Source organism: Egretta garzetta, unplaced genomic scaffold (genome assembly GCF_000687185.1).
Source record: "Egretta garzetta isolate BGI_Z169 unplaced genomic scaffold, ASM68718v1 scaffold79, whole genome shotgun sequence".
In the NCBI taxonomy this organism is placed as follows: Eukaryota; Metazoa; Chordata; class Aves; order Pelecaniformes; family Ardeidae; genus Egretta; species Egretta garzetta.
The window spans coordinates 4655268-4668133 of NW_009260791.1; the positions used below are offsets into that span (position 1 = coordinate 4655268).

Genomic DNA, 12866 nt, shown 5'->3' on the forward strand with positions numbered 1-12866 from the left:
TACAAATTAAAAAATAAAAAAAACCCAAACCCAAGAGCCTTCATCTGGAATTCTTCTAAATGAAGAAAAGAAAGGGACAGAGAAATCCTGACATTTAGATAGCAAGTTCATTTGTGTATGTGGATTAAAGATGTTACAAATCTTGATCACCTGATAAGAATATTTATAAAGCCATTTAATTTGAAAATTAAGGTATCTTGTAAAACATTCTGTGATTTGGAATAAAAAAATAAATGTGCCTGTGACAAACATATTGCCATTACTAAACTATTTCCATATGACGGCTTATTTATAAAAGCAGTTTTAATATTCCCCTACATTACTGATTAACTAGTGAATCTTACTTTCTTGTGAATATATTTAAAGAGGAATCAAGCCGACTCCATCTACAGGATCCCACTAACAAGACGGAGCTGGCTTTGAACTTTTCAAATATCAGCAGTTTTCCCAATACTAGTACAGAAAACCGTGCTACCAATTTTGGGCTGTGGGCTGAATGAAAAACAGTACTAAATGACTAAAGGTCCACGGTTCTTTTCTGTTAAAGTTGATTTGTCACAATATTGTTAATTAGTGAGGGCTTAGGGAAGGCTTACTATGAATATAATTACAGTGCTGAAAAGCATTAATAACACTCTTATCCCGAGCCAACATGATGCTATTTACATATTTTACCCTGGCATATACCAGAAATGGCTCCCAATGCATAACGTGCTGCAGGATCATCAAGAGAAACACACAAAATCTCACAGGGGAAGGATGTTTCTGAGTATCTCGGTGCTCTTCAAGACAGCAGGGACGCTAATGTGACCAGTAATTACAGCCGTCGCCATAAGCATTGCCTGTGGTGAGCCACCTTTCATCATGAACTGCTGTTCCATCGGGAGGCAAATGAATTGCTACTCCTGGTACCTAATCTGATGCAATCTCATCCTTCTCTCATAAATTAGGACAGAAGTGACAATTGCATTTGCCTGCTACGCAGGGCAGGGTTCTTTTCACCTTCAGAGCTCTGCGTGGACGTCAACCAGTTCTCAATGAATAAACTATATGATAAAAGCTAATTAGCCCTTGTTAGCATTATTGCCTATTTCTGCACGCCAGACTAGAATTCCTGCCCTTGGTACGCTGCAAGGCAAAACTCAGACTGGGTTCAATGGGGCCAGAAACTCACCCGAGGGCACTAAAGGCTGGGCCTGCATTGCTGGACCTGTGTGACTTTTGCTGTTCACTTCGGCTGGTGAAGAAGTGAAAGTGTTTTGACGTTAGCCACACAGATGCTTTTGCAAACTCCCCCGAGGAGCCTCGGCACCTCTTCAGGGGCTGCATACCTTTTACGACTGTCACTAAGGGATTTGCCAAGGACCACACACCAGGTTGTTAGCAAGGAAGAGCGAGAAGCCAGCCGTTTCCAAATCTTCCCCTCTCAGCACAGTAAATTTCCCAAGGTCCTGTTCAAAGAAGACAAACATTTCTAGCTGAATTTTTAACATCAACAGCTAATTTAATTATGATCCAAAGTCATCTATCTACAGGATGACAAAAAACCCTAACTAAAAAGCTCACTGAATTTCAGGCTATTTGGTACAAGACATAAAACAGAGTGAGGAAATATTTTTTCACTTAGGCACAATGTGTCAAAACGAAAATTATGAAGCAAAATTATCACCTAATTTTACCGAATCAAGTATTACCCACAACCAGATGTATCTGACATTAAGCCTGCTTTAAGGACTGCTTTTGCCTGGCTGATCCTACTTTCCTAAACAAAGCCAGCTGACACAAGAGGATGGAGGTCAAACAGTCTTGCTGTATGAAGCCTGCACTCACAAGATTATTCACTCAGAGGCAGAAAGGTTTGGGGCTAGGTGAGGACTTCTCAATACTCCCAAGGGGAAGAAGGAACCTGGCACATTCGTGCATGGAAAACAGGCCCTGATTTAGTAAACTTGCACTTCCAAAGTGGCAAACATGCTTCCTCATCAAAGCTGTCAAGGAGTTAAGATCTTTAAATGGAAAAATAAGTAGTTAAAAGTTAGATTAAAACAATGGGTTAGAATAAATGTATCATTTTCACGGTGAAGAAAAGTCACCTTATTGTCCTACAGGCATCTTTGCCCCAGAGCCCATGTTGTTCAACTTAACTAAGAAATCACTTTAAAAAGGGGGTTAGTTTGGAGATGGTGATATTTCACATCACCGTATTCAGCATGAAGATGCTGATGGTACTGTGTTACTGCGAGTAGTAAAGATGAGCGGTGAGAAGAGATGGAATAGGAGCTCACGGTCACCAGGGAATGCACGCTAAAACAACAGATGACATTCAGTACCCATATATTCAAAGTTATGCATTCAGACGGTTCTGTCTTCATACATCCTACAATGACTCTGTGCTGCATATTATAACTGAGGAATGAGATCTACAGCTGTTGTTATTATTACAGAAATATTAATTCCATGAAATCATCTGTCATAAAGCAAATCCAATGCTAAAAATGTTTACAAATAGCATAGAGAATAAACCAGACAACATCATTATGACAACTGTTAAAGTCACAATTTGTCTGTATCTTGAATACCAGGCACAAATCTAGCTGTATCTCAGTAAAACCACGGCAGAACTGGAAAAGAAATAGATTAGCATGACAAGGCCTATTAAAAACATGAGACAGCTTCTTTACAAGAGGCTAGAGGTTCTCTCTGGAAAAGAGATGGTGCAGGAAGGATGCCAAATATGTAAAATCACAAGGGACATGGAAGCAATATGAACAGGGAACAGTTGTTCACCGCTTCTCTAATACAAAAACTAGGTGATAGCAAATTAACAGAGCTGGTTCATAACAAAGAAAAGGAAATATTTCTTCACTCAATGCATCATTAACTGCATAAGTCCTTGTGACAGGGATGAGTAGATACTAAAAGTTTAAATGGCTTCAAAAACAGGTCATGAAAAAATGCTGCTAAACACAAAGACACCACCTCTGGCTCAGAAAGCCCTGAAATAACAAAATAACATTGCTGGGAGACCATTTGGGAGAAAGGTCACTAGTGCTGGCCTGACTTTAGACCCTTGCCCAGGCATCATCTACTGGTTCTTGCCAAAGGCAATCTTTGGGCTAGTTGGACCTGTGGTCTAGCACAGTACGGTAGTCCTTATATTTTTATCTTTATTCCTTCTCCACTGCTTCCTTAGAGCAGAAATGGTTCAACAGCACTGACAGCTCAGGAGATCTTGTCTTTCACTTAATGCACTAAAGCTCAATGAGGACAGCAGGAAAAAGAGGAGATGGTGAAGGGGCTGGGAGCTGGGGGGTGAGAGTCCTCTGATCTGGAAGCACTGAGCTTTCTTCCCACTGAATAAGTGTGGGGGAGAAACTCCAGACTCACCGGCTATCTTAGGATTGACCAAAGGTCAAAAAGGAGCACTTCAGAAGTTTCTAGAAGTGACTTGGGTAAATTTGGCTTGGAGGAATGCTACTCATCAGGAAGCGAGGGGTTAGGTTTGGTCGACTGAAACTAGGAGGAGCTTAGGTCTGCAGATAATGAAGGTTTAACATGGAAATGCTTGAAAGGAAAAACAGGCATTGAAATGTTTCTTCCTACCCAAAATTAAAATTTCATTTTCTTCAGCTAGACTGCCCTATCATCACATCTGCACAAGCAAACATTAAGAGGGAAGACAGCATAACAACCTTAAACACAAAGCAGAGTGAGCAAGTGGAAGCCTTAGGAGCTACATCCACCCTGCCTCAGCCGGCTGGTCCTGGGAGTAGCTTAAAGCCCACTGTGCTCCTGAGATTCATTGCTGAATTTGGGCTGCTTAGAGATTACAGCTGCCTTTTTGAGCAGATTTATACGAGCGCTGACCTGACCTTTCTGCTCACCTTTGGTCACGTGACAACAACATACCAAATACAGGGAGATGCTGGGGTCACAAATATAACTCTAGGTCTGACTCTCCTGTATCTGTAAGGTCTATAATGTCTGTGTACCCCAAATTTTCCTCCTCACCCCTCAATTTCTCCCATTCCTGTATGAGTCCATGCGTCAGCCTTTGAGTTCAGTCCTGGGGCATTTCAGGAGTACACAAAGCAGAGGGTTGGCAGTCTGGCCTCAACCCCAACCTTGGATGGTACTCCTGCACTGCAGAGCAACCATAGGTCTAGAAGAAGCAGGCCAAAAGTCCTGTAGAAAAGGTGTGAGTGACCCACCTTACACTGAGAAGATGAATTTTGACTCTATAAGGTGGTTTCTGAATATTTGAGACATTTTCCCTCATAAGAAAAGACAGAGGAGTGACTAAAACCAATACAGGATACCTTCCCTGCTGTCTGAGATATCATACAATGTCAAAAGGCTTTCACATTCCAATTTATGAAGCTGCACCTCCAGTGGCACCTATCTGTACATTTCTTTTTAATATATGCTGAAAACGCCATGTACTAGCAGTAGCTATTCAGCTGTTGTATCAAACCATACGTGTATCCTTCCCTTAGATGTAGCCACAGTCACTAGCTGCAATTCAATGGGCTATGAGTAAGGAGGAAAAAATCTCCAATATACTACCCAGAGATATTTCTTGAATGCAAACTACCGCATCAATTAATACATTTAACATACAAATAGTGGACTGTTTTCAGCCTCACAAATAACAAGGGATTTAAATTTTGAAATTGCTTTGCAGGATTTTGCACCTGAAGCCTGCACTATTTGGAAACATGATGAAGCTGTGCCTTGCAGCAGACTGTAGTCTAGTAACACCGAGAGGACAGACTGTTAAAATAAGCATCTACATCATTTTTCACAGTACACAGTGCCACAATGCATCTGCTTAAAAACAAATACATGTTTGCAATGAAACATTTCAACAAATTGCAGAACTCAGCAGCAAAGTAGTTAAACATTTATGATTTGATTTTATCTCAGCTTGGAATGTCGCTGGAGTGTCCCACTTCTAACAACTGTTTGCTAAGTTAAGGCTTTAGTGTTTACACAGTGCTGAATGAAGCAGCCTGGTCACCAGATGTGAATGCTTCCTTAGACTAGAGCTTTCAATCAGATCACGGTCCTAATGGTCCCTGCTCCAACCTTCTTCCTCAGGACGTCCACCAGCCTTTCCAACCTGAGAGGGGGCAGGGGAGAGGGAGAGGAGAGAAAAAAAAAAGGAAGCTAACGTTAGGAATGTTCTGGCTGAAAGAGACAGTGTTTGCATTGAACCAAGCTGTCCTGGTGGTGGTCACGCTCAGAAACAAAGCACTACTGTAAAAGACAGACATTAAGGGAAAAGACAGACAACTCACGGAAAACTTTTTAACCTACAACCCAACCCATTTGCAGCCAGTGATATATATCAACTCGCTCTTCTTTTGTAGGATATGCAGTATCTGAGGTCCTTGCAAGGCATTAACACCAAACCCTGTGCAGCAATCCCGTGGCACATGTACACTTCAATGTAAGCAGGACATTAAATTCTCCCACTTCTTAAAATACGAGTGGTCCATGGCTCTTGTTAAATGTAACACTTAGCTGTTGTTTCCCCTTAAAAAATACCCTGCCCGTTACCCAACAGATACTTTTATTGTCCAGTTTATAAATTTATGCCTAAAACCCCATGTGTTTTACATCAGAAACTTTTTCAAAATACTCAACAAGCCAAGTTTCTGAGGATGTGGATGATGATATTTTGAAGGTGGCCCATACGATCATTATGTCGACACAACTACAGAAAAATTAACAGTCTAAATAAGTAGGACAGAGAGCCTCCTAATCCTCTTAGTTTTAAGGCACAGGCTATAAGCATGTCCAGCATCTCACTGGCCTAATTTGTTCTTTCCTTTTGTTAAAGTATGTAGGCCAATGCAAAGGGCTAAATTTGTTTTCCATTTGCACACATTTACCTTCAGCACTGCAGTAATCATGCATTCAAGCAATTTCTTCAATTTATCTCTATTTTATGGAATCCCTCAATGAAAGCTTTCCCACAAATAAACTAACTGTGTAAAACCACACACTGTGCGTAGTAGAACACTTCTAGAGCCATGCCCAGCATGTTATACAATTTCCATAATGGATAAAAATAGTTGAAGGTTCAAATAGCTGTATTCACTGTTGCAAAGTTGATGATTTTTTCTTATCTGAAAAGACGGTGTTTTTTTTAATACACTATACAGCATGAGGAATGTAGATAGGAAATAAAAATAACACAGCTTTATCACAACTGCAAAATTAATTTTATCTCATGGATGCATTAGTAACTTCAGTGCAGGAAAACTAGTTAATACATCTTGGATTTATTGTCACATGTCATGACTAACGCACATGGTACGTATTGAAACACTCTTGTTTTCCAGGAACCGCCAAGCACCATGAAGCTACACCTTTCATTGTACTCATGAGGTGACTTAATTCCTGAAACGAGATTAAGAATTCACCACCCTAATGTAATTATCAGACACCAGGAAATGTATGTGGAAAGTTCAGCTGGTTCTAGCTGTTCTACAGGAACTCTAAAGGACTGAAAGCACAGGTAAAAACTACTGCTTAGCTACTCCTCTCCCTTCAGTTTTCCATGTACCGCTTTTCCTTTTTACCCAACTACTGCATTTTTCCTGTTTTTGTAACGTACATCTGCCGCACTTCTTCGCCTTTATGGAGGCAGCACCCAGACAATCATAACTCAATGCAGTCAGTCCATGCAGGTACAAAGTCAGGGCTTTCACAGGTTACTTACTCCTGAAAGTTTTCTCACAGTGGATAAATTAATGATTTCTGGGTTCTAAGAGTCTTAACTCAGTTACTGATAGCTCGTAGTTCCCTCAGCCTCTCTTACTGAGAAGCTTCCCTGTTAAATCAGGTGTTAGTCCATGTGCAATTTCAGAAAGCAATGGCAGAGCAGTCCTCTTTTAACAGCACGTATGTTCAGAAGCATTGCAGCTTTCTCAGCCACTTTAACTGTCACTGGAGGTCCCTTGCCCTCTCACACTAGCACCCTCTCTAATGTGCTTCAGAGACGTACAGCACAGGAGATACATTTCAAACTGTCTGGACAAGGAGAAGGTTTGGGCTGCAAATTGTTTTCTGGGAGACAGCAGAAAACCAGTAAAACCTGAGATGATGGCTTATTTAAATCACCGTTCAGTTAAAACGGGCTTATACAAGTGGGGGGAAAATGACTTCAGTAATTGAGGTTTCCTTTGGGGAGACACAGGCTGGAGGTCACTGCTTAGACACTGCCCTGCAACTGGGCTTAGGCGTGCACCACGCTGTGACCGAGCAGTGACACTGCACACCGGAGCAGACAAGTTAGCGAAGAGCTGCCCATGTTTGAAGAGAAATACCACTGGGATGAAAGTAGCTGTCTTCTGTTTAACCTTGAAACTGTCAGGCTTCATTGAAAATAATGAGGCTTAACAATCATAGCTTCTGCTTTTCAAACGAATGATGACTGAAATCATCAAAATGAGGTATCCTGCACCCGACACAAACTGTGCAGGGCTTATTTGCCTTTTGTTTCAGTCATGTGTGGATTTGCAAATTTATTTATTCTTTATTAGAAGAAAGGAAAAAAAAAGCAGCAGGGGACTAAGAAACCATACCTTTGACAGAAATTTAAACAATAATGTAAAAGAGAAACTGTAACAGCTATTTATAAGATAAAATAACGGAGGGCAAAATTCACCCCTACACAGACACAAGACCCAATATACCAATGAAATCCCACTTAAGCCTACAAAGTAATGCTATGGGCTGAATCAGTGGTTAATAACTCTTGATACAGGCCTCGGGGGCTTTTCGGAACGATAATCCTGGACTCTTTGTTCACCAAGGGCCCAACTCTGCCATCCCGCCTCACACTAAGCAACATTTTAATTTGCGAGTAATAAAAGGCAGCTAACAAGGCTGTTTGTGTCAAGGAGGTACTACCTGCCAGGGGCGAGGGTGGCAGAATTGCCCCTTGTCAATAAGGCTCTGTACCCAGCCCGGTGGGTTGCTGCAGGCAGCTCCTTTTGGAGGCTGAGCATTTGAATCTGCGGTGAACTGAAGGAATAGTCTTATACCTCAAGATCAAAGGTAACTTAAAGATCTAAACAGATGAATGGGAGGTGCTGGGAACTACCCTCAAAGTCTCAGTGTTTGCAAAGTTTTATTCAAAATATGGAAGACACTGACCCGAAGAAAGCAATTTCTATCACTTTGTGCAATCATGATGCATCTGCCAGTATAAACTCACCATATTTTACTTAACTGAAAGCAATACCGACTATGTTTGACTGTATACAAAGACACAGATTTAACAAATGACATTTGTCTTTTTGCTTGTGAAGGCAACAGTCCTCACAGTGTAAATTAAATGCACAACACGACACTATCTGCTCCTGAGATGCAAGATACTCACTGGATTTGCATTTCATGGAGCAACCAAACATGTCATTCAAGAAGAAAGTATTTCAGCTGGTCTTTTAGGTCAGACAGAAGAATGATACGGTGGGGAACTCAGCAGCAGTGCTGAAGGTCCAAACGTGCAAGGACAGACAGACATGTTTAGGAATGTTCAACGAAGCCTCTTAAAGTCTTGCTCCTCATTCTCACAGATTTCAATTTCTTGCTTAGAGATTTTGGAAAATCCCAGTAGGTGACCTTTGCTATTTCTTGCTACTTAGATAATTCTAGAAAATCTGTTCCTTAACAAATAAATTCTCTTAGCAAATGCCATTTCAGCATTCTCTATGTAATTACTGTATGTGTACATGCAAAATGAGTACAACATGGCATATACAATACAGGAACAAACTATATATTCAGATGGATAGGTACAACTTTGGTTTTATTTATACTGACTTACACATACCCAAAGTCAAAAAGTCCTGTGTTGTTTGTGATAGACAGGATTTGCATCCATGAAAAGCACAAAGATGAGAGCTAGAAATATTCTTTATCTACTCTACCTACTTCTTTAATGCTCATCTCAGTGCTTCCACGAAATGGAAAAACAAAAAACCCCTGTGAATTAGGAAAGACACATCTGGTCCCTCATTACTTTTAAGTTAGCAAAAGACACATCATTGTGAAGAGTCTTGAATTGCCGTGGCTTAATTATTCCTCAGTACAAATTTGGAATTAACCAATCAGGTGAATCTGTGTTTTAATACAGAAACAAAAAGTTTTCCTCAAGTGGCTTGCTGCTATGATATTACCGGTTCAAATATGCACTTTTAAAAGTGTTGCTAAGCTTTAAGAAGGTCCTCATCTACAGAGGAATGCTACCTAAACAAGAACGTTGCTAGGTGTGTCTTCCCCAAGACAAACTTTCAACCATTCTCAACTCCTCTTCCAGTTATTTCAAATTATGTTATCGCCTATGCATACATCTGACAAAGTACCTGTGCGGAGTGTATGTTGTTATATGGAGTGTTCTTATGCAGCTCCTGAACTGCCTGACAATCTGCTCTGATTTTTAGCTAAGCCTTACAGAGCTTTACTCCCTTGAGTATAAATAATTTTGGTCTTAGAATCAGTCTCCATAAAGTAGACTTAAAACCCTTACTGACAGAGAAATTTGTTGCAGGAGCTCAGAAGCTAGATGTATAGGTGCAAAAATGTTATTTACTGGTCTCTGGTGCTGACTCTTATGTGCATTTTTGGCTTGCTCTCCTCTTTCACGTATTCTGCTGAAGAAGTCTAACTCTGAACTGTAGCTTGGGATCAGTAAAAACTCTGTAACTGCGTAAATCCATGTAGATCAGTACATCCTCCCACACTGCTCCATCTCTGGCCAAGGGAAGTCACCTTGAAGGAGCGCCTTTATCCACAAGTTCGAATATGACAGAGTTATACAGTCACTGAGTGATCTTCCAGGGCATCATGCCCCAGAAATAGACAAAATGGATACCCAACTGAAAGAAAAGGGCATCCTTCAAGTAGCTGATGTCGTAATCTGCAAAGCAATACATAGACTAGCTGAAAACAATAGCTTCTACCTGCAGATGGAGGAGTTAAGCGATAAAAACAAAACCCTCCTGGATTTTGAAATGCTATATAAAGGCTTATAAACCTAAACTATAACCCTTGGTTATCTTTCCAGTAGATAAGATTAGGCTCAGGCTATGAAGATGGCCTTAGTTGCGTGATTTCTGGCTTCTTGTGGAATGTGTTTTGCTAACACTAATTCCCTTTAGAAACCAAGCATTTGAAAATATATTAGGTAAATAAAATGCATTGGACAAAAGCATTACAAGCAGTTTAGCAGTACAGCTCAGCGAATAACTGACTGTTTGGTGAGTGGTCATACAAACGAATTAACCTGATTTCATCTCAGCATAAAAAAATTCCTTTCCTTTCCTTTTCCTCTCCTTTCCTTGAGTCTTCCTGTTGGATATATTTAATCAAATCCTAAAGGGAGTAGTCATTTTCAGGCGTTTTCTGTAAAAGTCAAGGAAACAAATGACACAGAGAAGAGAGGCTGCTGTGATACTAGTTTCACCCAGAAACCAGTCACTTGGATAGGATCATTTACTCAAGAGGCTGGAGGAAACTGGTTCAGCTCTATTATCTGTATGGGGGAACTGGACTCCAGCTGCTTCCCTCTCGAGGGAGCAGCACTGCGCTAGCGCCAGGTGCTGGGGTGGCTTGTTCTCAGTTTCAGACATTGAGGCTGCTCGGATTGAATAAAATGCTTAAATATTCACTGGATCAAAGCCTGGAATGCAAGGGTATGACCTTGCTGTGAGTGGTCTATCTACCACACTACAGAGGCGTCGCCCTCTTACCTCTGGGTGATTCAGTGAATCTTTAATTATTCTTATTCTTTACCACCTCAAAAGCCTGCCTTCTGAACAATAATAATTTTTGATCAACACACTAAAAACCATTGCTGGTTGCATTTAATGGTCACACACCAGTCTGTAACAATCGCTTCATAAATCATCATAGCGGCAAAGATGACATGGGGGTCAGACGCACCAGGCTGCCTCTCTCTGCTTAACAAAGTTCCCTCTGCGTCTTTTGGATGGGAGCCTGGGCATCTTTCTAAATCACACGCTGGAGTTCAGCAGTGGTTTTGAACCTGATGCAGGAATTACCGAGTAAAATTCGGTGCCCTGTGTTAGACAGGTGGCTGGACTGACCGGTATTAATGGTCCTTTCTGGTCCTAAAACACAAGTCTTAGAGACTGATTTAGCAGCATCAGCAAGCTCTAAACCGTGGTAGACCACAGTGTTGAATCTAATCACTCCAGGCACCGCGGCCAATTCCTGCCTGCCCAACACTGTTTGTAATGTCACTCCAAAAAGTATGTTCCATTAAACTTACAGGCCTTAAATTTGGCAGGGCAAACCATTCTGCCTCTGAAAAGCACTGTCACAAAACAAGCATTCCTATTAAATCCCTTTCAGCGTCTTCTCAACCCAAAAGAGTAATTCTGTATATGATTAAACTTAGAAGTAAATACAGCCAGTTGGGCTCCTGACAGCAGACATATTTCAAAATAAACCTGGCTTACACAGGCCTTGGCTAAAATATTAAGCCTTTATCTGTGGTCTACAATAACTAATCTTGTCAAATTGTTTGCTCTCTACCTTCTGTTTGGAAGATTACGAGCTAGCTCACCATTACTATTCACCTTGTGCCATCACTAGCAGCAGGAAAAGTGAGTGGTAAACACAGTTGGTCTATTTTGACAGCATTTCACCCTACTTTGCATTGATGTAGATTGCTACACAGTACAGGATAATACAGAACCAGGACTTTCCATCTCTGCTGGATTTAATGCCACCTTGTGAAAGGTATTGCTCCTTTGCTTTCAAATGCTTTCCCGGGACAGCATATACTGATTGCCTAGAATAAATGAGCTTATGAGAAAGAAAAATAAACCCTGAAACCACTATGCTATAACCTCGTCTGTGTTTCAGTAAATTGAGATCTACCACATGCTTATCCTTTAGACCGCGCAGAGACTCTCACTATTGGATGGACCATTCATACCTGAGCATGTGACTGATGTTAAAGAATTATAAAATTAACAATAATTGAAGTAGAGGATATATTGGCATATGATGGCCAGATCAGATTATTTAATCAGGTCACAGAATTTCACCTAATTACTCCAGCTTGAGTCTAACAGTTTATATGCAGATTTTATGCAGTTTACTACTACTGTTTGTGCAAGAAAAATCTTTTATTTACCTCCTTCCATAATTCTGAATTACTTTTAGCACTGACAGCTGCTGTTTCCACTCATTTGGGGTCACAGCTGGTCTCTTTTTTAGGAGGAACCTTGACATCGAAGCCTACTCCTTACAGTGACAGCATTTCCACAAACTCTGTGCTGATATGAATAGGCAAGGGCCTCCTGGATTTTCTTGACAAATACTTCCTGGAAGCCTCTGTCATCTGATTAGGAAAATTAGCAGCTTTACCTTATGCTAATATATCTTCCCTACAGAAAATATTCTGTCACACAATTTATTCATTTGAAGAGGGAAAAATATTACTTCCTATTGACTCCTGATGAACACTAGTCCTGCCCGTTGGTAGTGATGTTTGGTATCGTTAGAGTGCCATGAATCACAGGCAAGCTTATTCTGTCTCTGAAGTGTTCCCCACCTTCTTCCTGAGAGCAATACTACCTCAGAAAAGCAAATATTCTTTGCTTTGAATGCTCACAACAAGGAGGGATGGTCAGAACTTTTATGTAAAGTGTTCAGAAGGCAGACATTGGGTCTATTTTGCATTACGTGTATTTTTCCTGTGGCAAAACAGCGTGCAGAGAAGTGAAATGACTTGCTGGAGAACAACCAATCAAGAAAACTGAAAAGACCCATAAACTTTTTGTCATGTTTAATTTTATGTATAAGTAGTCTTGAGCTGA

At 40.7% G+C, this 12866-nt stretch overlaps 1 protein-coding gene across 3 annotated transcripts in view; it reads right to left on the reverse strand.

The window, feature by feature from the left end:
• Positions 1–4944: 4944 nt before the first annotated feature.
• MIPOL1 (mirror-image polydactyly 1) overlaps positions 4945–12866 on the reverse strand; it is a 183950-nt gene continuing 176028 nt past the window's right edge. For all 3 annotated transcript variants that reach the window (XM_035902022.1, XM_035902021.1, XM_009646682.2), the window contains one exon: positions 4945–5122. In XM_035902022.1, the coding sequence (XP_035757915.1) occupies positions 5056–5122 (67 nt within the window). In that variant the 3' untranslated portion in view covers positions 4945–5055. The remainder of the gene's footprint in view (positions 5123–12866) is intronic.